Genomic DNA, 22763 nt, shown 5'->3' with positions numbered 1-22763 from the left:
AAAGTAAAAATGCTGAGAGGTTTACTGGGTGTGGTCGTGCCTGTAATTGCAGCACTCAGGAGGCTAAGGCAGAAAGTTTAAGGAGTTTTAAGGTCAACATAGGTCAAATAGTGAAACTACTTTATCTAGGGTTCTGGGGATGGGTCCCAAGGCCTTGAGCATGCTAGTTGGGCCAATACTCTGCCATTGACCTAAATTCCCAAGTGGTTTTTATTATTATTTATTTTAATTTGAGTGTCTTCTTAAGTTTTCTAGGCTAGCCTTGAACTCACTCTGTATGTTGGACAGGCCTTAAATTTAACATCATCTTGCCTCAGAGTCATAATTGCTAAGATTACAGACATGAGCTAGCATGCCTGTCCTTCACAGTCCTCCTACTTTCAACACACACGCACACATACACACACACCCCAGAGAAAATGTTGTATTTCTGAGTCTGCCTAGTCTATATAGATTATTTAAAGTCATATTTGATAATTTAAAACATTTTTATTTTACTCTGCTTGTAAGATAACCATGATTATCGGCTGATTTCAGAAATGAAGACTGTCTAGTTTCCTGAGCATTTAAACTCTTGTGGAATGTTTATGGATCATAAGCAATAATGCATGCCCATGCATTGATGTCAGCAGGTGTAGGTTGTATCTCGGGACTAGGGATGCCCAGTTAGTAAAGTGTTTGCCACACTAGTCTGAGGACCTGAATTTGGATTCCCAGCAACCATGAAAAATCAATTCCAGACAGTTTATGCCTATAACTGAAGTGTAGGGAGGCAGAGACAAAAAGACGCCTGAGGCTCGTTGACTAGCCAGTCTGGTTTAATGGAGAGGCTCTGTCTCACAAAACAATGTATATGGTTCCAGAGGAATAACACCCAGGCTCACACACAGACATATACAACACATACCTTATATACATAAAATCATATCTGGCCTGGGCATGGTGAAGCACACTTGTGATCTCAGCACTTACAAGACTGAGATAGGAGGACTGAGAATTTAAAGCCAAGATTGTGCTTTATCTGTATATCCCAACCCTTATTTAAAAATAAAAAAGATTTTATTCTTAATTGCGTGTGTCCAGGTATATGGGAAGGAGGTACATGTGAGTGTAGTTTCTGAGTTGGCCAGGGCTTTTTCCTGAATTACAGGCATTTGTGAGCTACTGATGTGAGTGCTGAGAACTAAATCTTCTGAAAGAGCATTACGTGCTTTTAACTGCTGGACTATAACCTCAGGCCTACTATATTTTTAAAAAGCACTTTAGTGTAATTCAGCAGGACACTTGTGGATTCTGTCCCCAGCATCACTTTAAAAAGTAAGTTGAAAACTTCAGTTAATGAGTAGGAGTGTGTTAAGCAATTAGTAATAATAACAGAACAATGAGGATAATTAGGTACAATAATAGCAACTAGAGAAAAAAAAGCCTCTCCTGGAGGTGAGTTAACTTTCCTTTTAGTTGTTTTGTTTTGCTTCCAGTGTTTTGAGAGAGGGTGTCCCGTCCTCCAGCTGCTTTTGCTGCTGCTGTTCCCAAGCATGGGGGTTCTAAGCACATGCCATCATGTTTGGCTTGCTTTTCTGATCAAAATTACTTACCTACTTACAAGTGTTCATATGCATGGGGAGGCCAAAAGACAATTTGTAAGAGGCTGTTTCTTCCCTTGTCTGTGTACCTGTTGAGTCATATCAGTAACCTTCTTTTTTTTTTTTTTAGATAGGACTCTCTCTGTAGCCCAGGCTGCCTCAAATTATATAGCTCACACTGGCCTCAAATTGACAACAATCCTCCTTTAACCTCCCAAGTGCTGGAAGTACAAGTGTGAACCACACACCCAGTGTGTGTTGACTTTTTATGGCTATAAAAAAATCCTTCCAGCTTACTCCAATAACCACGCAATTTAATTACTCTTTTCTACATTGTGCGTGTGAGTGTTTGTGTGTGACTACTATCATTCCAAGTTAGCAGAGAGAGTTAATGAACCCAGTCTAGATTCCTAGTGTCTCAGGCTGAGTCTGTCAGATTTCCTGAGAACACGGAGCATTTCTAACAACATTGTTGTCACCATACAAGTCGGAGTCATCACCATACACATGGAAGCAACCGAAATCTTATTCTTCCCCTGCTCCACCCCGTGCCCGGGATCCAGCCCAGTGCTCTGCCACTGAGTCATGCCCTGGCCTTCCAACTCCAGCCCTTTAAAGGCATGATGCAGATAAAGAATAACTTTACAAAGGACACCTGGGTAAGATCACACTTGTCCTTCCTTATCTGTGTGATCCACACCTACTTACAGAACAAACCTCAGATAAACATATGTGGAAGAAAGATTGTGGGCAGATTGACTGTAAACATTTTCCTCTTCGTTATTCTGCACGAAACCCGGTGTAACATCCTTTTGCACCATGTTTGCATTGTTTTGGATGTTGTAAGTCAGCTAGATTAAATGACTAAAATGATTAAAATCTGGGAAGGGATGTGTATAGATTCCGACTTGGGGATTTGAGCATTCCGGGTGGCTGGAAAATCAGTCCAAGGCAGACATAGAGGAAGCTGGCCAGCTGTCTGTGCCATACACCAGCATAGCCAATGCCTGGTGGGAAGGTTGGAACTTTTGAAAACCTGCTCTGAAGGCTTAAAACTGCCTTGTTCGGCTGTTAGGAAGACATGAAGTCAAGTTGGGTACAGTAACCACACAGGTATACAGACATGGCACGCATGTGCATGCACACACACAAACACACACCACTCACATAGGTATGTAGTTCCAGCATTGGGAAGACCACAGCTAAGAAAGCAGGAGTTTGAGATGAGCCTGAGTTACTTGGGGGCCCATTTCAAACAAACTATGAAAGTATTACAGGTGGACTGAAATTGATCACTCTTTATAGTGGTCTGCAAAAACAATACAAAGCCAGAACTAAGCAGCGGGGGAGTAAGATTTACATTTTCAAAATAAATTTCTTTTTTCTATTGTTTTTTGTTTGGTTTAGATTTTTGAGGCAGCACCTCACTCTGGAGTCCAGCTGGCCCGGGACTTACTATGTAGGCCAGGCTGGCCGGCCTGGGACTCAAGGCAGCCACCTCGATTCTCCCTTCTGAGTGCTGCAATAATTTAAAAATAGAACTTCGGCCTATGACACACTACCTTTTGCCTTAAGAACATGAGAACTGTTTTTAAATTTCTTTTTTTCACAATTTTCATTTTGTGCAGGTGTGTGTAGCCAGCGTTAGTTACTTTTTTCTTCCACTCTTCTCCACCCCTTTTCCTTCCACCCTTTCAGCCCCCTAACCCTAGACACGATAGAAAAATTATAGAGAGGAAAGGAAAGAGATCCCTGAATAAAGTCAGGGGCAAGAAAGGGGGTAGGAGATGTTATAATTGGACTACCTCCTGCTGATTAGGAGCGTTGAGCTACTTGGGACAAGTTTGATCTTTTCCTGTCAGGATATCTAATGTCTTTTTCCTTGTTTTTTCTTTGCACATGACTACTTAAACAACCACGACCAATAACTCACCCCACACCTAGCATTTGTATACCCTCTGAAAAGTCCCCAGAATTCCGAATGTCACACAATCGCAGAAACTGTCTGCAGCTGGCAGAATCATACCCCTGCCAGAGCATGAGGCAAATCATAGTCAGCTGCCCAAAGTGGCCCCATATCCCACACCTGAGATTAGAACAAAAACATATTCTTACAGTATTTCTATGTTGTTGTTTTTAAAGAAACCAAAACTCCAGAATTCTCACTACAGGTATGTATGGTATTTATACGTACATGATTGCAGATACCTGAGGAAGCCAAAGGCATTATGTCCTCCTAGAACTGGAGTTGCAGACTAACGGTTTTAAGCATCAGAACATAGGTGCTGAGCATGGAATTCCAGTCCTCTGCAAGAGCAGTACATGCTCCTAACCACCAGCCTTTGAGGACTGTTTTAAAGAAACTTTCTGACCTAAAAAAGAAATGGCAGGTGCCTTCTACCACAGAAGAACTTGCTGCTTCTCATACAATTGACACAGCGGTTTCCCTGGTATTACCTACTTGGAAAAACAAGCCAGGAGCATTTGCCTGGGCCAGGAGGGTTTGCCAGGGCCAGGAGGATGGCCAGAAGAGGTGATAGGGGAGCTCCCGTGCATCTTCCTGTGTGGACGGGTCCTTAGTCACCAACATCTGCAGACTGGTCCTGGGAGTGGCTTCTGTCAAGCGACTTAAATCTGGCTTGGTGTTCCTTCCAAGCTACAGGAAGCAGAAACTTTGGGGTGCCCAGCAGGGATGTGTAGGCTTAGCCTTGTAGGAGCCTGGGGCTTGGGGGGCTGTTGAAAGTTACCCAACTAGTGGGCAATTAGGGGATCTGAATCCTTTTGGGGATTCTGCTGGGGCCTGATCCAGCCTGCTGCTGCCTCTCTGTCCTGCCTCTCCGGGTCCCCCATCCCACCCATCTGGCTCTACCTCCATGTGGGCTGCTAGGCAACGGCCCAGTGCCTCCCTTGCTTGCATCATCTGCTGAACATTTACTACAAAGATTTAAGCTGGGTTTATGCAAATAAGAAAATTAGGGCAGAAGTGGTGGCACATGCCTTTGGTCCCAGCACTCAGGGAAGCAGAGTCAGGCACAGATCTCAAGGCCAGTTTGGGCTATGAAGGAGTCCAGGACAGCGAAGACTACACAGAGAAACCCTATCTCAAAAAAGGAGAGAGACAGAGACAGAAAGAAAGAAAAAAAAAATGTATCAGGCCTTTTCCGGTTTTTAAGGGCCAATAGTTTCAAATTTCAATTGTGTAGGCACAGGAACACTTCCATATTTTATTTTATACTGAAATGTGCTGGAGCCCTCCAGCAGAGTCGAACGGTTCTTGAATTGGGAGTGAGGATTAAAGTTAATAAACTAACACACAACACACATGGGACTTTTCCGAGAGGCTCCAGACTCAACCAGCCAACAGCAGCCTGACTTTATTGCAGAGAGTTTTGAAGCCAGAGTAAAAACATCTCAAAACAATGGGTTAAATTTACAAGGAGGTGAAGCAAGAGGTGCGATCTTCACAAGCCATCCCACCTGCTGTCACAAACTAAAGGAGATGGACTTGGCAATTCTTTCCTGACTTCAGTGAAGGCCTGGTAAAAGCAGTCTTTCTGCTAAGATTTAAATATCAAAGCAGCTGCCAGAGCAATGGCTCGCCCGAAAGCTCGCCCGAAAGAAATGCACACCTAAATCGAAGTCCAAACATTTATGAATATGTTATTTTCTTTTCCCTAATTAGGAGCTGGTGTAAGAACACCTTTATATTGGTCCAGTGTTTGGCTTGTGTGTGGTGTTTTTCCAGAGAGGGTCTGTGTAGCCGTAACTGGCCTGGAACTGACAGAGATGTACCTGGCCTCATGCAGCATGGAGCCTGGCATTGGTTCTGGGTTTTGTTGTTGTTTTGTTTTATGATCAGTTGATAAGTTTGAGACTTTCAGGAAGTGCTTTCTGACCTGTGGGAGGGCCTTGTTGGTGTCATTCCTGGAAGAACCCTGGCTACTTCAAGCCTCCTTCTGAGTTGGACTGATTTATTCTATTTTGTGGTGCTACCGTTTTCTCCTTCCTGTAGCTGGGAGGAACACCAAGCCTTACTCAAGGGGCCTGGGGTGGAGGCCAGAACTAGGCTGGAGCCTTTAATTTTGTTTGTTTGTTTTTTTTTCATCTGTTTTATTTAGGTTTCATTTTCTTCCCTTGGCTTTTGTTTGTTTATAAATTAGATTTTAAATGTGCTGTGGCATCAAAGAAACTTTTTTTTTAAGGGGGGGGGGCATGATGGTACACACCTGTACTAGCTCTTGGGAAGTAGATCCAGGGAGATCAGGAATTCAGGGCTCCGCTTGGCTCAGGTATAACAAATAAGGAAGATACATTGTATACATGTATGACATTTTCAGAGAATAGTAAAATATTAGTTAGCTAAACAGATAAATAAAAAGCAGGCATGATGGCATCTACCTATCATCTCAGCACTTGGGAGATTATATCTGTGATTACAGCACTAGAGAAAGGAATATTATAAAAAGTTCAATTGATCTGGGCTACAAGGTGAGTTCCAGGCAGCTGCAGTGACGGTGTAAGACTTTGAGGGGGGGAGGGGGGGGAGAAGAATCCTGAGGAGATGGCTAGGTGGGTAAAGTGCTTGCTGAGGAAATACAAGGACTGGAGTTCGGATTCCAAGAACTAGTATAACGCTTGAGGGTAGAAGCTTCTACAGGAAAGTGGTAGTACTTCCTAAGAGGGGCAGGAAGTGGGGCAGGAGAGTCCCTGGAAGCTTATGGGTCAGCTGATCTGGCCTATACAGAGGGAAAACAAGAGCACCTGTCACAAAACAGGGTAAAGACCTCTGTCCACATTGGTACTTTGCCATGCACACTGTGTGCGTGTGCCCATGTGAGAGCTAGAGAGGCAGTCAGGCAGAGACATTGGCACTTTTAAAAGTTACAGGAACTTCTTGTTTTGGGCTTATTCATCAGAGTACTTTGTCCTTTCTATAAGTGAGACCCTTCGCCTAAGTACTGTTCTAGCTTGCCTTTTATTGTCGTCATACAGACCACCAAAAGCCACTTGGGGAGGAAAGGGATTTACTTGGCTTAGTGTTCCTGATCAGAAATCAGAATGTTTAGGTTTTGTTTGAAAAAGGACACAAGGTTGGGTGTGTAGGGAAAAGGGGTGGATCTGGGAGGAGTTGGGAGATGGAGTGAATATGATCAAAACGCAGTGTAGGAAATTCTCAAAGAACTACTATAAAAATGAGACGAGGAAGAAGAAAATCAAGGAATCTGTACTTGAGTTGCCTCACCAGTGTCTCTGGGTTTCACTGCTCTACTAAGAAACCAGAACTGGAAATCAAAGCTGATGCATCATAGTATGAATTGGGCAAGAAAGCCTGTGCACGGGAGGAGCCCAGCCCGTTGTCATCATTGTGAGGAAGGTGAACAGCTGAACCTCTTATGGCACAAATCTGTGTGGGTCAGCTTCTGACTTGCTCCTGAGAGGTGGGAGCGCAAATGGTTTAAATGACTCCTGCTAGGAGGATCGACCTGAGTTTAAATAGCTCTGAGGCTTTGGTGAGGGAGGGCCTTAGAGGCCTGGGTAAACCTGAGATTCAGGGACAAAAAGGAAGGAGGGACTGGGCAGCCCTGGAACCGCTCTGGGTTTCAAGCTGGCTTAAGGGGATCAGATTTGCATCTCAGAGTCTTCCTAGGCTAGATTGTGGATGGGGAGTGTCTCTTGCCTAACTAGGTTGCCATGTAGCTGAGAGGTGGTGGGGAGGGGAGGGAAGCTGGCAGTAGTACTGGGGAAGTAAAGAGATTGGAGTTCTAGAGGATTGACTAGATGCTGTGAGCAAGGGAGGAGTCCTTAATGACACCGATGCGAGGGATGCGAGGGTTACTGGCTCTGTGGGAACCCTCAGCTCAGTCTTTATTAGGCCTCAGATCACAGGGCTCTCTTGAAGGGGAGATGGAACCTGGCTAAAGGTAAGGACTTCCTAAACCAGAGATGGGTGGGGAGGTTTGAAGGGGGCCAGTAAAAGAAATTTACAAAGATAGAAAATAGTAAGGATAGAGGCCCCGGAGCTTGGTGGAGCTCCTTGGAGCAGATGAGCTTGAGCAGAGGCCCCAGTGGTTTGTACCAGATGCTGGAAAGACAGGCAGGAAGGTTGCTGCAACCCCGGAATTGAAGACCATCCTGCACACCACAGGGAAACTGCATTTCAAGAAAAAGGTCTAATGCGACAAACTGGTCAGAATGAATAAGTGCAGTTATGTGACTCTGGGCCTGGAGGAGCTTGGTGACCTTGATAAAAAGAGCCGTTGGCTGCCTTCTGCACTTGCTAGGACTCTACCGTTTCAGTAGTTGATATACTTTGCTGAACCCTTGTGGTGCTTTCCGTATCTTACAGCTGAAAGTATCCTGTAAGTGCCAAGAATCAATTTGTAATGATTAAAAAAACAAACAAACAAAAACACAACTCTAGCCTCCAAGGGACAGCATCTGAAAGCTCATTAACACACATGAGCTGATGTTCATCCATGCTAAATGGTTTTGGTGCAAGTAACAAGTGCATGTCAGGAAGTTCAGTTCCTGTGGCTCGGCTGAGGAGACTCAGCATGCCCACCGTCCTAGGTTTTGTTCCTGGCACTACAAAATAGTGAGGGACATTCCTTGGTTTAGGATTATGATATAATCTCTGATGTATGAGACTTCATCTCCCTAGTCGGTATTTCTGTATTGATTGGCCATCTGGGAGCTATGTCCACTCAACAGTTTTGCCCAGTTTTTATTTTGCCTATTTGGTATTTTTGTTGTTGTTATTGAATTGTGTGAATTTAAAAAGTAATATACTCTGGCTATTAACCCAGCTCCCCCTCTTCCCCTAAAAGTGAAGGAACTTATTCATAGGTACTTGTTGCTTTTGTTGTATTTTATTTGATTTTTCAGTTAAATCAGTTGAAATATGAGAAGGTACAAAAACACAATTCTTTGCAAAGTCTTGTGCGTGTCTGTGTGCGTGCGTGCAATGCTGGGAATGAAACATTGGCTTCTGGGCTTGCTAGGCAAAGCACTCCCCTGCTGTGCTACATACCATTTTGCAGAGTCCTTTAGCACTGATGTTATTATTTTCGAAATGATGTGCGCAACAGATATTATATGAAAGAGGTTTATTGGATGGAGATGGAGAGAGACATGATAGGGGGAGGGGTGCCCTGATGGAGAAAGGGGATAGAGTAGGAGAGAGCAGTAAGAGGCAGGGGTCCTTTTATCCCAGGCCCCTGTGGGCTTCAACCAATGGTGACATCATAGTCAGGAGGCTGAAGCAGGAGGACCAGGCATTCAAGGCCAGCTTGGGCTACCTAGCAAGACTTTGTAAAACACAGAGTTAAATTTAGTAAAAGTCTTTGGAATTGTTTTTATTACTGGGTTTCTTTATTTTGTGTGCATGTGCCACAGCAGCCACATGGAGGTCAGAGCACAATGTGCAGGAGCTGGTTCTCACTGTGTGGGTCCAAGGAATCAGACTAAGGCCTCCAGGCTTGGTAGCAAGCAACTCTCACAGGCCCAAAGCAGTGATCCTTTTCCCCACCTTTGCCTTAGGGGTGTGCAGTGTGTGTGTGGGGTAGGTTGTTCAAAATTCTGTTTCTAATATTTTGCACGTAACAGATTTACATATTGATAGTTTGCTTTAAAGGTGTTTCTGTTTTTCTTTGGTTACAGTTAACAGAATAAAATAATGCAATCATGGAGGAGGGGAGAGTTGTGCAGCTAATGTAACATCATTCTGAGCTAACTGCTAGTGGATGATTTTCTGGTAAACAGACTTTTGGGAGAAAAGCTAACGTAGGATCCCATTCCTCCATTGAGACCAGCTGACCAGGCAAGTTACCTAACTCAGAGTCTTAAAATCATCAGTAAAGAGGGAATTGAATTAATCTCTGACTCAGAGCTGAAAAATGGCCCAGTACAGTGTAACTACTGTTGGTTAATTAGGGGTCATCTCACGAGGGCATGAGCAGTGAGCTCTTCAGTCACTTCTTTGACCACACCTGCCAGTGGCCCATTCTGGACAAGCCACCCTGTCCACTGAGTGACTTAGAGCTCTGTGTAAGACACTCAGATACAGCTTAAGCTAACCTATACTGAATCCATTGATTCTTGTGACCCCAAACTTGAATCACCACATAATTGCCTATGGATTACCTAAAGATTTATTGCCCTGCTACTACACTCAGCATTTTATTAGAAGAAGGGGGGGGGCAGAGTCCAGTGCTCAGGAGTGTGGGCCTCATATGTGGGTAGGTTCAGGTGTGTGTGGGACCCTTGGTGACTCCTTCAAGTATAATACTTGACAGGGTGCAGGACTGTAATCTCAGTGTGCCAGAGTTTGTGAGTTTGAGACCGGCCTGGGCTGGAAAAATCCTTGCCTGGCATGGCTTCCACTCACCCAGCCCCTGAAGATGCTTTTAGTTTGGTCTTTATTATTATTATTATTCAGGGTATGTCTGCTTTTGTTTGTTGTTTCTTTAAATTTTACGTTTTATAAAGCAAGTATTCCCTCTAGTGATGCAGCATTTATATGGAGATAAAAGGAGAATCGTGGGACTTGGGTCTCTTCTATCCTGTGAGTCCCGGGGTTGTCAAGCCCTGTGGTAGGAGACTTAAACGTGATGAGCCATCTTGCCAGCCTCGTTTACTATTTCTGAGACAGTCTCACTGTGTATAGCCCAGGGTGGCCTTGATGTTGCCCTCCTGTCTCCCATTTCCCAAGCCCTGGGGTTAAAGCATTCCCCTGTAAGCCCACCCTGCTGGTGTAATGGCATATCCTGCTGTGCCCAGTCTGCTCCTGCGTTTTCTTTATACTGTTTTTCAAAAGTTTTCTTTGAATGAAGAGTCCAAGCCAGACAACGTGGTTTATACCTATATAATCCCACACCTTAGAACCATGAAACAGGAGAGCTGCCAAAAATTAAAAACTAGCCCAGGCTACAGAGTGAAACCATTTTCACAAGAGGGATAAAACAGAGAAATAATGATATCCAGTCCCAGTTGCTCAGCACCCACAGAGGTGACAGTCACTGGGCTGTAAGGATTGTTGGTTAAGGCTGCAGTGATCCCAGCTTTGTCAGGTGTATAGTCATCTGTTCTATCCCATCGTCCCTTTCCTCGTTAGCCCTGTACTGCATACCAAAGGATTATGGTATTGGCTGTGCTTATTTGTAAAACAGGGTGAATCCATTTATTTATCTGTAAGCAAATCCTTGCTGCTCCGTGTTTTGCTGACTGCTAAGACGGGGTGGTGGAATGCTGTCCCCAGCCCTGCTGTGAGATAGTGTGGATTCCACAGAGTCGGAGGAATCCAGAAATTGTGCTCCCTTTCAAAGGAGGGATTAGGAACAGTCCCTACTGCCTACAGCCCACTGCCTCTAGGCTGAGATTACAGGAGCTTCAGTAGCCACTCTCCAGCTGGTATTTCGTGGCTTATTGTTGCCTGTAATCAAAGGTTTTTAAAAGGAACAGTACATTCTGTCTCTGCCTCAAAAAAACATGATAAAGAATTTAACTCTTTGTCATTTTATTTTTACAATGTACAGGGTCTTGCTGTGTGTGTAACCCACACTGGCCTTGGTCTCTCAATCCTCCTGCATCAGCCTCTCCAGTGCTGGGATTACAAGCAGCCACCACCATGTCTAGCCCAGAATATGCACTTTCAGCCAGTGCATAGCTTTCCATCTTCCAGCAGTTAAAGCAGTCTTTGTTTTATGACTTGTGTTTGTTCCAGTCTGTTGTTGTAAATTTAAAAAAAAAAATGTGTTCGGCTATATATTGTTTATTACTAACCCTAAGATTATCACAGTGATATTATTTAACCTACTATCATAAATAATAAGACACAGGCACCTGTTAGATTTTATAATTGCCTTATTTACCTTGGGCTGGGCAGATATTTTACGTATGCTGGCTCAATATTCAGCCCCCATCCAATGACATCCACCTTAATCCTCCTCATCTGGTCTATTTTCCATCCCATAGTACTTGCTTATATTTTTCATCTGGGGTTTTTCACACCATTATTGGAGTCCTTCCTCTCTGCCACATGGTTTTTTTCACTAAACTAACCTATCGTGGCATCTTTTTTCCTCCTCTCTTTCCATCCGTCTGTCTCCCGTGATTCTCCTGTCCTCTCCAAATCTGAGAACCTTAGCCACGCCCACCCCTTTCTGCCCTGCCCAGGTATAGGCCATCTAATTAGCCCATCAGGTAGTTTACGCAGCAAGGATAGGTGTACCCAGATCTTGAGGGCTAGTAACATGCATCAGACCAACCTCCAGCACAGTCTTGGTAAAGTAGAATCAGAAAGGAAAGCCTTCTTAGAATACCATGTGTCTAATTTCCAAGTTTCAGAAAATGGCTTTTAAAGAAGAGAGATATTAACTCCATAGGAGGAGGGCAAGAGATTAAACACCTGCTGTGTGTCACATATGTGTGCAAACACACACATACACACATGTGCCAGCCCTTGGTCCCTGTGACTATATTGATCTTACAGAGAAGGAACTTAAGGTTTGATTATGCTCTGAGGCTTTGCCCAGCCCAGCTGTCCCACTGAAGAAGTCAGGAGTAACGCTGGAACTCAAGCCAGATCACATAGGGATGGTGTTTTAACTTGATGGAGAGAGAACTGAAATGAAGATGAAAGAGGTGAAGTGGATCTTGTGCCTCTAACTTCCCTAGGGCTGGGATTACAGGTGAGAGCTACCTTAAGACAGCACACTTTCTAAAATTTTAGTTTCATTTATTTATTTTGGATGTATATTGTGGGTGTGAAAAACCCACAGGAGGTGTGCGAACATCAGAGGACAACTTGGAAGAGTCAGTTCCCTCCTGAGTTCTAATGATTTAGGTCAGGTCATCTGGCTTGGCAACAAGTACGCTTATCTGCCGAACAATCTTGCTACCCAGGTCCTGTTTTTGAAGATGGCATTTTTTCATTTGTGTGTGCCCACACGTTTATCTACCAGCAAGTCACAGTCTGCATGGAAGTCAGTGAACAGTCTGTGACAGTTTTCTTTCACTGTATGAGTCTCAAAAACTCAGACTTGATGGGATGGTAAACTATCTCCCTATCCAAGATAGCATCTTTGAAAACAGTTCTATGTTATAGAAAAATAAAAGGGCTATTAATATTTACTATTAATCCATAGGTTATTATGGATAGTATATGGTATATTTAACCCACTATCATATCAATAAAAGACACAGACACCTGATAGCCTTATTTCACCTGGAGCTGGGCAGATATTAGTCCCTAAACTTCCTCATTATCTCCCAGTCTCACATCCCATGCCATTTTTCTCTAATCATCCCTGTCTGGGCTACTTCTCATACAAAATAATATAAATACTTGCACATGCTTTTTTATCTGGGCTGCTTCTATCCAGTTGTACCAATCCTCAGAGTAAATTCTCCCAGTGACATGTTTTTTCATTTATGCTAATCCATGGTGGTCTCTGCTTCCTCCTTCTCCTCTCATACCTATGTCTCCCCTTCCAATGATCCTTCTGTCTTCCAAGCCTGCAAACCTTGCCCCCCTCCCCACCACCACCACCTTACTTCTGCCCTGCCCTGATGTAGGCATTTATTCAGCCAGTCAGGGATGATTTGGAGGCAAAGTCACATGGTGTCATTTTGGGTGCATGATAGTCTGCTCATAAAAGACAGCAAGCAGACCTTGGGGAGCAAGATAATTAACAATCAGATACAAAAGCACCAGACCATGACATTTCAGTTCTGTGTTTCTGCACCAGTCTGAGTTCTAGTTGGCTCCTGTGAAGAATGTCTTGGAGCAAGTTTAGAAGGATGTAGAATATGAAAGACAAAGAAGTGGTGCCTTCATTTTAGTCACACAGAACAAATTTTCTTTGACATGATGTGTTCAAGTCCACATGGCCCTGACAAGCCTCAGTGGCTACAAAGGCACAGAACAGTACTTCTCATTTTAAGGCTATCCATAAAGGAACCCTTGGTTCTCAACCGTTGGCTCTTACAGACTGAAATGACTGACCTCCCCTTGTTTGGTACAAGATCAAAAAGCGAATTACATACTAAACCATGAGACTGTTCAGTGGCCTTACTGGTCAATTCTGAGCCATAGAACTTTACACATCCTAGGTGAGCACTCTACCAATGAACTGCCATCCCCCAGATTTAGGAGTTTACTTAGGCTGACTGTTCCAGAGGGGTAAGAACCCATCAAGGGAGGGAGGCATAGCAGCAAGCAGCAGGCATGGAGACAAGAGCAGGAAGCCAAGAGACTGCACCTGCAAGCACAAACCTGAAGCAGAGTGACCTAGGAATAGGTGAGACTATATATTATCAAGGCTCTCTACCCAGTGATATATTAATCCAGCCAGGCTGTACCATTTAAACCCCTCTAAACAGCACCACCAACTGGGAACCAAGTGTGCAAATGCCTGAGCCTGTAGGAGCCATTTCTTACTCTAACCACCATATTCCTCACCCTCACCCCCATGATCACATAATACAAAAATGCTTTCAGTCCTACTTCAAAATCCCTTATGGTCTTTCACAACCTCAGGCTATTTAAAAGTCCAGAGTCTCTTCTGAGACTGAAGCCATCTCTTAAATATACCCTCCAGTAAGATCAAAGAGCAAATTACATACTAAAACATATAATGAATGCCATAGAATGCCACAGAATCCAAAAATGGGCAAAGAGCAAACCATAGCAAGACTGAAATCCAGCAGAGCAAATAGCAAATCCTGTAGCACCATGTCCAATGTCAAAGGAGATAGCTCTACCTCTCTAGCTTTGCTACCTACAACTTCAATCTCTCTACCTCTCTCTCTCTGGTTCACTCCTTGTGTGCAGCTCTCCCCTGCAAATGTTTCACTTTTCTGGCATCTCTAACCTCTGGAGTCTCCACTGAAAACCAGGCTTCATTTTTACAGCTTCATACAACAGCCCCTCACAGCTTCCTGTCCTCTCATACAGAAGCTTGTCTTAAGAGCTCTCCAAAACTGTGCAGGAAGAATCAATGCCCTTCCCTCTAAATCATGCCTCTAAAGCCAACACCTTGTGGACAACACTGCCAAGTTTGGCTGCCAGCTTAGAACTGACCCTGTCCCACTTGAACCACGTTAGCAGTGACTTTTTTACACCTTTGCTTTCTAGGAGCAGACAAAGCCTTAGGCTCTCTTTCAGAACTTGAAAATTTAATTAGGTGGAGTCTTGCCCTGAGGGCACCTTTTCCTCTTTCCATTGAGGAACCTGAGGCTTCTTAATGGTGTCAATCTCAGTAAAATTGCAACCTGAAGCTTCTGAGGTGGTCTTTGTCTCTCCAAACTTTGCACAGTGTATTCCTTTCTGGTCCTAAGCATTGTACAAAATAACCATACCGCAGATTCAATATTATACAGGCTTGAAACGTCCTTCACCAGAGAAATTAGTCCATTACTTTTTAATTTGGCTCCAGGAAAGTTCTCAGGTCATAGGTAAAAGGCAGCCAGATTCTTTACCAGATATGATCTGAATAGCTGGATGCTGTGATCTCTCAGGGAACTGGGGTTTACTAGGGTCCCCGAGTACTTACAAGCTGCAGTGTGGCTCTGGACAGATAACCTTTATCAGTACCCAGTGAGGTGGCCCAGATGCTCCAGACACTTGGTCAGATCTTTCAAACAGCCAGGGGAGGGTCACAGGTATGCCAGGTGCCCCTCCACTACAGGTGAGGGGGCCCCCGAAGCCTGGTGCAGTGAAGAAAGAGCAGCAGGGAGTTGGCTCCCTCGGGTTTGGAACACAAGCCCACCACTGCATTTTACCAATTGCCTTCTCGTCACTTTTTAACCCACATGTTGAAGATGACTGTGCAACCACTGTTTTGCATATATTAGCTCATTGTTGTAAAGTTTAAAAAGGCAGTGACTTTCTGTCCAGAAGAGATGAAGGAAGCACACTGTTGACAGCTGTGTTGAAATGTAAAAGAAGAACCTGCTAATAGCCAGTCATTTGAGGAATACAGAAAAACATGGAGTAATTAAAAAAACAAAAAACAAAAAGCCCTCAAACTGTTATTTAATGGAACCTCCTTTAGAACAAAGCCCATAATATACACAGTAGCAGTACAAGTATTACTTTCATAGAGCAAAGCATACACATACTTATTATGTATCTACATTTGTCTTTTTACATTTTTTACACATTTTTTAAACAAAAGTCCCTTTTTTAGTGATTCCATAAATTATACTTAGTATTATGTAGCATCATAACTCAGATTTTTGGCATTCCATGCTGTGAAATCCTAACTCCATTTTCAAGCCCAGTGACCTCTGTTGCTTTTTCTCTCTGAAACAAACAACTCTGGGAAAGTGATCTGCAAGGAAAGGCTAGAGCAGCCCTGGGGGTTGGAGTTAAAAGCAGCACTTTTCGATCACCGGGCGCGAGCCACTCGGTGGATTTGCGTTCGGTTAGAATTTCCTCCCAAAAGTCAGCGCGTGGTGATGTCTCTGGAGCGACGAAGCCTGAGTCACGGGCAGCAGCTGTTAGTTTCTGGGCAGCTCGCGCCAGGAGAGCACACAGCACCCAAGAGTTCCTGTAGCTGCTAACCCGACCAGGCGCCCTCCACCGTGATCCGAGGGCTGCCTTCCTGGGTCACACTGTCCACCTGCTGTGTGTGTTTAAACAGAAGGATGGTAGCCAGAGGAGAAATAGCAAGATTTTGGAGTCTGGAAAGCCTTCACATGGGTATGTGTGCGGTTCTCCTGTGGGAAGTGCTGCTGACTCTACTCTCTTTCTGAGCTCCCATTCCTCTTCCCCCTCTCCTTCCCCACTCCTCTCTAATCTGGTGTGAGTATACCTAAGAGGGTCCACCAGAGAAATTGATCTTGGGTATGGCAGAGCAGTCAGAAAAAAAAAAAAAAAAGTGGTGTGGAGCAAGTGTGGACTACCTCTTAGTGGTGGGGTCTGGTGTTTGCTGCTGTGGCTGTTACAGGGTTTTGTTTATGTGTCCTGAAATCCCTTTCTTTTCAAAGGAGATACTTGAGTGTCTGTACTTAGAGATATATAAGCACCCCCTCTTGTGCTAGGAGGAGGGGTAAGGTCTAAAGCCGAGAACTGGTTTTGAATATTTACTGTTTTGAAAGTAACCTGGCCTGGTTCACTTTGTGCATTATGCTCATCTCATTTTGATAATTTTTCTTTTTATCAGCAGCTGGATGAGATTCTAAATGTGAAAGAGATGTTGTAGGAAGTTAGAAATTGTAATCCATGCATTCCTAAGGAAGAGGGGGAGGGGAACTTCACAGGAAGAAGTCTCTCTGGTCTGCAGATGCTCTAAAAACAGATCTTGTCTTTGGTCTTGCCTTAAATAGATGCCAGAAACGTGTGGGGAGATGAATGGGAATTGTAGTTGACAGCTTGAAGGCAGGCCCAGCCGCCACAGAGGCTGTTTGTAGTTGGTGTTTTCTTCCCTGTTTGGGTAGCTTTCTTTGCCAGCCGAGACAGGGCAGAGATGTGGTTACCGCTTCTGTCTTTGGCAGATTATCCAGCAAGACCAGTGTGTGTGAGTGACAGGCTCAATCACGCCGCCTTCAGACACCAGCAGAGGAAAGCCAGGAGAGAGGGGTTGGGAGACTAAGAGGGATGAGGATCCTGCCTTCCTGCAGCCTCCTTCTCCTTGGGCTGCCTGACAGGAGGAATGTTCTCCCCGTGTTACCAGAGATGCGTAGTACTCCAGACTCTTCCACGGAGGCTTGTACTTTGGGGAGTGAATGGATGGGTACTCATCCTCTGAGACCAGCTTAGCTGTTGGTTCTCCTGTGCTGCTCCGCCATGGAGGGGCCACTCTGTGATTTCCCTCAAGCCATGAGCTTCCAAGAACCGTCTCAGAATCTTGCCATTCTGTGCACGAGCACAAGTGAAGCCATGGCAGGTAGTGCTGTCCCTTGTAATAATAATTGTCCAAAATGACGGAAGCCCCCACTGGTGGGTTGCTGCTGCACAGGAATGAAGTCCAGGGTCAGCTGGTGGATGCTTCTGCCACTTGGGAGCAGTAGATGTGACCCCCATTTTCTAGTTTGCAGGTGTTTTTGTTTTGTCTTTTAAGGGGCAGGGAATCTTAGTTCAAGTGGAGCCTCTAAGTCCAGTCAGTCTGGTCCTGAACTCGGGGTCCCCCCCAACCCTCCTGACAGCTGGGCTATAGACATGGCACACAACTAATGGACCTTGAGCCACAGCCTCCTCTAGATAAATGAGTGGTGCTGGTGATAATTTGGGACATTGTTAGTACACCTGACCAGCTTGGCTTTCCTGATAGATCCTCCAGCTGGCAAAGTGGCCATCAGACCTGGTCAGTGGTAGAGGGAATGCAGGAAGGACATCCCCCAGTGTTAGTCAGCCACCATCAAAGCAAGGGACCCGCAGAGGTGGAACAGCTGGCCAAGGAGACAACAGACACTCCAAGGCATGTCTTAGGTAAAGCTGGGGCTTGTTACAGGGCACAGAGAGGACAAGTTCCTCTTGGCTGCTGGCCCAGAGACAGGCACCCTGGGGTGCCAGCTGCCCAGGCCTCCCATCCCATCCCACCCCATCTCATCTTGTCACTTTACAGATGAGCACAGTGATGCAGAGAGCAGATGGCAGAACTCCAGGCGAACTGCCTGCACTGGGGGTAAATGCTCACTGGTGGCTTTGATGAAATCAAAGACTTACCAAGCCATCTGTAGAAAAATGAATCCATTTCTAGAAGTTTGGAATGGTTAGGCTCAGTCATGAGGTGTCTCCCTTCCGTTAGCTTTGGACAGCCAGAAACACGTCCTGTGCATTTGGGTGAGAACTGATCCGGGACAATTGTTTTTTAAAAGGGTAATCGGCCATAGTGACTCTTTCTAGGGTCTCTTTGGATATTATTGTTGGTCTGTGCGCTCCAGAGATGCAAAGATAGCTCTTTTTTTGAAGAATGGATTTCAGGGTAGCAGCACATGATAGTAATAGTTTATGTTTGAATGGGAAAGGTGTCTCATGCCTAGTTCAGCCTGTAGCACACAGCAGCGCACAGTGAGTTCCTGTCCTTAAGGTCCGCAGGGTATGGTCATGGACAAAGCTAACTGACATGGAATAATGATACAGGATGGCAAATAAAGCACAAGGGAGGTATTTTGAAAGAGATTAAGCCCGTGCTTGTGCTTGCGGAATGGGTCAGAGATAGTTATTGCAGAGGGAATCAAAGCTAGAAAAACAGGGAACCCTTATTAAAAAGAGACAGTTGGGCTTTAAACATGGAGCTGCCCAGGGAGGAAAGGAACAAAACAGTCTCTCCCATCAGAGCATGAGCAAGGGAGCGTTCCGCAGTGCTTGCTTCTCTGCAACCTGTGGTATAGTGTGGTGGGAGCAGGTCCATGGCTGTGCTGTGGTAGGAACTTAACCTGAAGGCCCACTGCCTCTCAGTTTTACCAGGCATCAAAGCCATTCAAAGGGCTTTTGGAAACGGCTCCTGCCTTAGTCCTGGCTCAGTGACCAGATAATAAGGTGGGATTTTTCTTTTTTTTTTGAGCATCCTCCAATGAGGCAGGGAGCCATGTCCCTTGCGTGTTGGGGAACCCCTGAAGAAGAGTGGTGCATGTATGTCTGCAGCTGTGTGGGCATTGTTGGTTTTTCTCTGTGATTTAAGGAGGTGGCCTGAGGGTGGCTCTCTGGGTTGAGGGGATGGACCCACCATCAGCTATAACCACAGCTGCCTGCCTGCCTATGAGGCCATTTCCGCTTTTGAGGGGGGAAGCTGGAATAGCTTATCTCAGCCTGGAGGAAGTGGAGTGAGCAGCAGGAGGTTTTCTGAAATGTATGTTTTCAACAGACTATTCTAAGCATGGGAATTTCCCCCAAACAAAGCCGTGGGGAAATCCCCACCGGGAGCTGGCTGGCCGGGAAAGGGCACTGTGCATTAGCAAGTCCGTGGGTGACAGCCTGCCTCTTCCCAGCTGTGCCACCTCCTGGCCCAGCCCTGAGCACTAGCTGAAAGGCTGGGTACTTCTCACTTTGCTCCACATCCGCCTCGCCTCAGACAGTGTGGGTCAAGGGTGTTTTTCTCAGTTACACATGAGAAAGCAGAGGCTCAGAGATCATGGCTTTCCCAAGGTGGCCTCACTGGGACCTAGACCAAGCTCTTGGGACTCTGCACTTCAGTGCTTTTAAGCCCTGTCACTTTGTGTAACAATAAGCCAGCAAGAAAGAGATCTGTTTGTTTGGAAAAGAAAGCCACTTCAGGCCCCAGGAGTGTGGGAGTGTGTGGTGGGTAGGGGGAGTGAATGGGAAGGGATAGAGGGCTTGTTTTCCAGAGACTAGCCAGGAAAGGGACACAAAACATGGTTTCACTGCTGATGTTGTGTGACGTCATTTCCTGTTGTTAAAATTCACCTGTAGAATCAGATCCTCCTTCAGAAGTCTGAAGTCCCAGTTCAGATGACCTGCTGATTTCACAAGGAACGTAGGCTGCTTTTCATTGTCTGCTTTTGTAAAACTCATATCCTTTCTGATTATGTGCTTTTTATTGGTTTTGTTTTGTTTTGTTTTGTTTCAAGATGGAGTTTCTCTGTGTAGCCTGTCCTGGACTCATTTTGTAGACCAGGCTGGCCTGGAACTCACAGCGATCCACCTGCCTTGACCTCCCTGAGTGCTGGGATTAAAGGTGTGAGCCACCGTGCCTGGCTCTGATTATGCTTTAACAGTCCTATTAGCCCTTGTGAGCCTAGGCATTGGCCTATTCCCTGTAGGCAGCACTCAACCCTCTGCACCTATTCCTGGAGTCCTGTCTGGCTGGGGGCTTCTCAGATGTCTGTAGAGAGTTGTTCCCTCATCATCTAACTTCTAACAGACTTGGAAGTTAGAACATGTCTTCCAGAACAAACTTCTAGAGGCCATCGTGTAAGGACATGCAGATGGCACCCAGGAACATTTTCCTAAGGGTGGTCGCTTCCCATGGTGGTCCAGCCAGAGTGTGGTGAGCCTACTGTGTTGTGTGTCTGGAACTGGTGGGCTCTTGAAAAGTGTTCTTCCAGAGTGGCCTCCAGTCTGAGGTGTGTGCTGGGTCAGCACACAGGTCTGGTAGAAGCTGAGAGTAGGAACTCTCTTGGTTAGTATACTCAAGCTCCCGAGTTCAGTCCCCAGCAATGAAACAAATTGAAAGAAGACGATAAAGGGAGGGTGCAGACACTGCCTAAAGCTTTAGTTAGCAGCTACTTAGAAGTAGAAGCAGAAGTCAGCCTTTGTGGTGGGTGAGACCTAAAAGTCTGCAGATCTTAATGTGACTTTGGTTTTGAGCAGTGCTGTCTCCATGTTTACAGGATTACTTAACTGAGAGGGAAAAGGGAAAATTAGCCTTTCCCAGGGATGAGCTTCGAAAAGTTACACAATACCAAGTTGTCAGCCCATAATCAGTACACAGAGCAATACTAAAAGAGACTCAGCAGGCTGTGTTTATGTAGTTATTCGTGTGTGTGTGTGTGTGTGTGTGTGTGTGTGTAAAAGTAAAGACTAAGACCATGAATTTGAAGGGAAGTTGGGAAGCATGGGAACAGCTAGAGGAAGTGGAAAGTGATGTTTTTAATTAACCAAAAAGAAAGTCACAAGGAGAACATACTCATATTTCAACAAAGGAAATAACATAGATATCTGTGCCCTTGTGAGTTGGCGTTGGAGATGTAAAATATTGTGGCCACCTTGGAAAACAACAGAGAAGCTCCCAAAATCTTCCATCAGAATGAGCAACATCAACACTGTCCTGGTTGAGTTCAGAACCCACAGAACTGAAAGCAGGCCTTCCAGAGCATGGCAGGTGCACTCATGCAGATGGCCGCGCTGTTCATAGAGGCCGAGAGGTGTAAGCGCCCAGTGTGCTCACCCGCATGAAAACAGACATGCAAAACACACAGCCTTAAGCCAGAAGGGAATTCTGATGTGGGCAGCATGAAAGGACCGTGAGTGTCTTGTGCTGAGTGAAACACAGCAAGGCTGATACCACATGGAACTATCTGAAGTATAGAAACAGGAAATAGGTGGCTGGCAAGGAGTAGGCAGTGGGGAGAGAGGGAAAGGAAGTTACTGTTTGTACAGGGTTTCGGTTTTGCAAGATAAAAGAGTTCTGGAGGTCCATGAACCACAGTGAAACACAACCTAACTGCTTCTCAACTGCTTTAAAGGGGTTAAGTTGGAGTTTTAAAAAATAATACTAAAAAGGAAAAAATATTTTTAGTTGTTTGTGGAGATATATGCATATGCTCCCAGCATGGAGAGAGAGAGGTAGATAAGAGGGGTTAGACTGGGTTACATAGTGAGATTGTCTTGAAACACCTAGCCAAAACAAGCAATTCTTTATTTGTATATTTCTCTTAGTTTTGCGGGCGTACATATTGAGAAATTATATTAGCTATTTATTACTCACAATTACTGTAGATTAACAAGTTACCTTTGCTAACTGCCATCGATAGCAGAGGAACTCGAAGGCTTTGGGGGGCTTGTAGGAAATGACTGCAGAGGGACAGGGTCCCAGGGAAAAGGTCATGCACAGAGGTGGGTATAGGATTTGGCATCCATCAGGCACATACCGGGAGTTTCAGTTGCTCTTTCCCCATTAGCAGTGTTCAGCTCAGCTGAAAGTCATTTACTGCAAGTGTTTGGCACCAGGCGTAGCACTGAAGCAGAATGAAGTCAGTCCAAGGAGGCCTTGGATGCTGCTGGGGGTGGGGGGTGGGGGGACAAAACACCAATGAGCTTTTTATGAAAACCCGATTTTGAGTAACACAGAAGCAGCATCGAGCAAGGTTGGGGAGTGAGATGGAAGGCATGAAGACCACCTGCAGAATTTTCTAGCCATAATCTGAGGTGGGTGCTGGGGTGCAAGCCAAGGAGACCTGGTGTCCATCCTCGCCTGGCCTGGCACAGTGTTTTTCAGTTATGCAACTTCTTGGAAACTTGCTTCCCCATTGGCAGTTTGCAGCCCGTTTGGAAGGCACTGAGAGTCTACTCTGCTGCAGGTGTTTATGTGGGATGCTGAGAAACAAGCCATCTCTCTCGGCAGGAGGAACTTCCATTTAGGAGGAATTTATAATCACAGTTATCATTAAGGTCCCGGAGGACAAAGAATGAAGACACAGTGAGGACAGCATTAAGCCTCGCTGGGATCCAGGAGCCACACTTAAAAGGGACGGGGGCTCAGCAGTTCCTGCTCC

At 45.2% G+C, this 22763-nt stretch overlaps 1 protein-coding gene across 5 annotated transcripts in view; it reads left to right on the top strand.

Annotated features, from left to right (window-relative positions):
- Spata13 (spermatogenesis associated 13) overlaps positions 1-22763 on the top strand; it is a 132901-nt gene that overhangs the window by 85636 nt on the left and 24502 nt on the right. Inside the window, exon 1 of one of the 5 annotated variants that reach the window (XM_021650134.2) lies at positions 15959-16287. The exons of the other annotated variants lie outside the window; for them this stretch is intronic. Within the exon in view, the coding sequence (XP_021505809.1) occupies positions 16233-16287 (55 nt within the window). The 5' untranslated portion in view covers positions 15959-16232. Of the gene's footprint in view, positions 1-15958; positions 16288-22763 lie in introns of those variants that run through there. 5 annotated transcript variants of the gene reach the window in all.

Source organism: Meriones unguiculatus, chromosome 9, assembly GCF_030254825.1.
Source record: "Meriones unguiculatus strain TT.TT164.6M chromosome 9, Bangor_MerUng_6.1, whole genome shotgun sequence".
NCBI lineage: Eukaryota > Metazoa > Chordata > Mammalia > Rodentia > Muridae > Meriones > Meriones unguiculatus.
The sequence above is the reverse complement of the archived record's forward strand: the minus strand, read 5'-3'. Positions and strand labels throughout refer to the sequence as shown.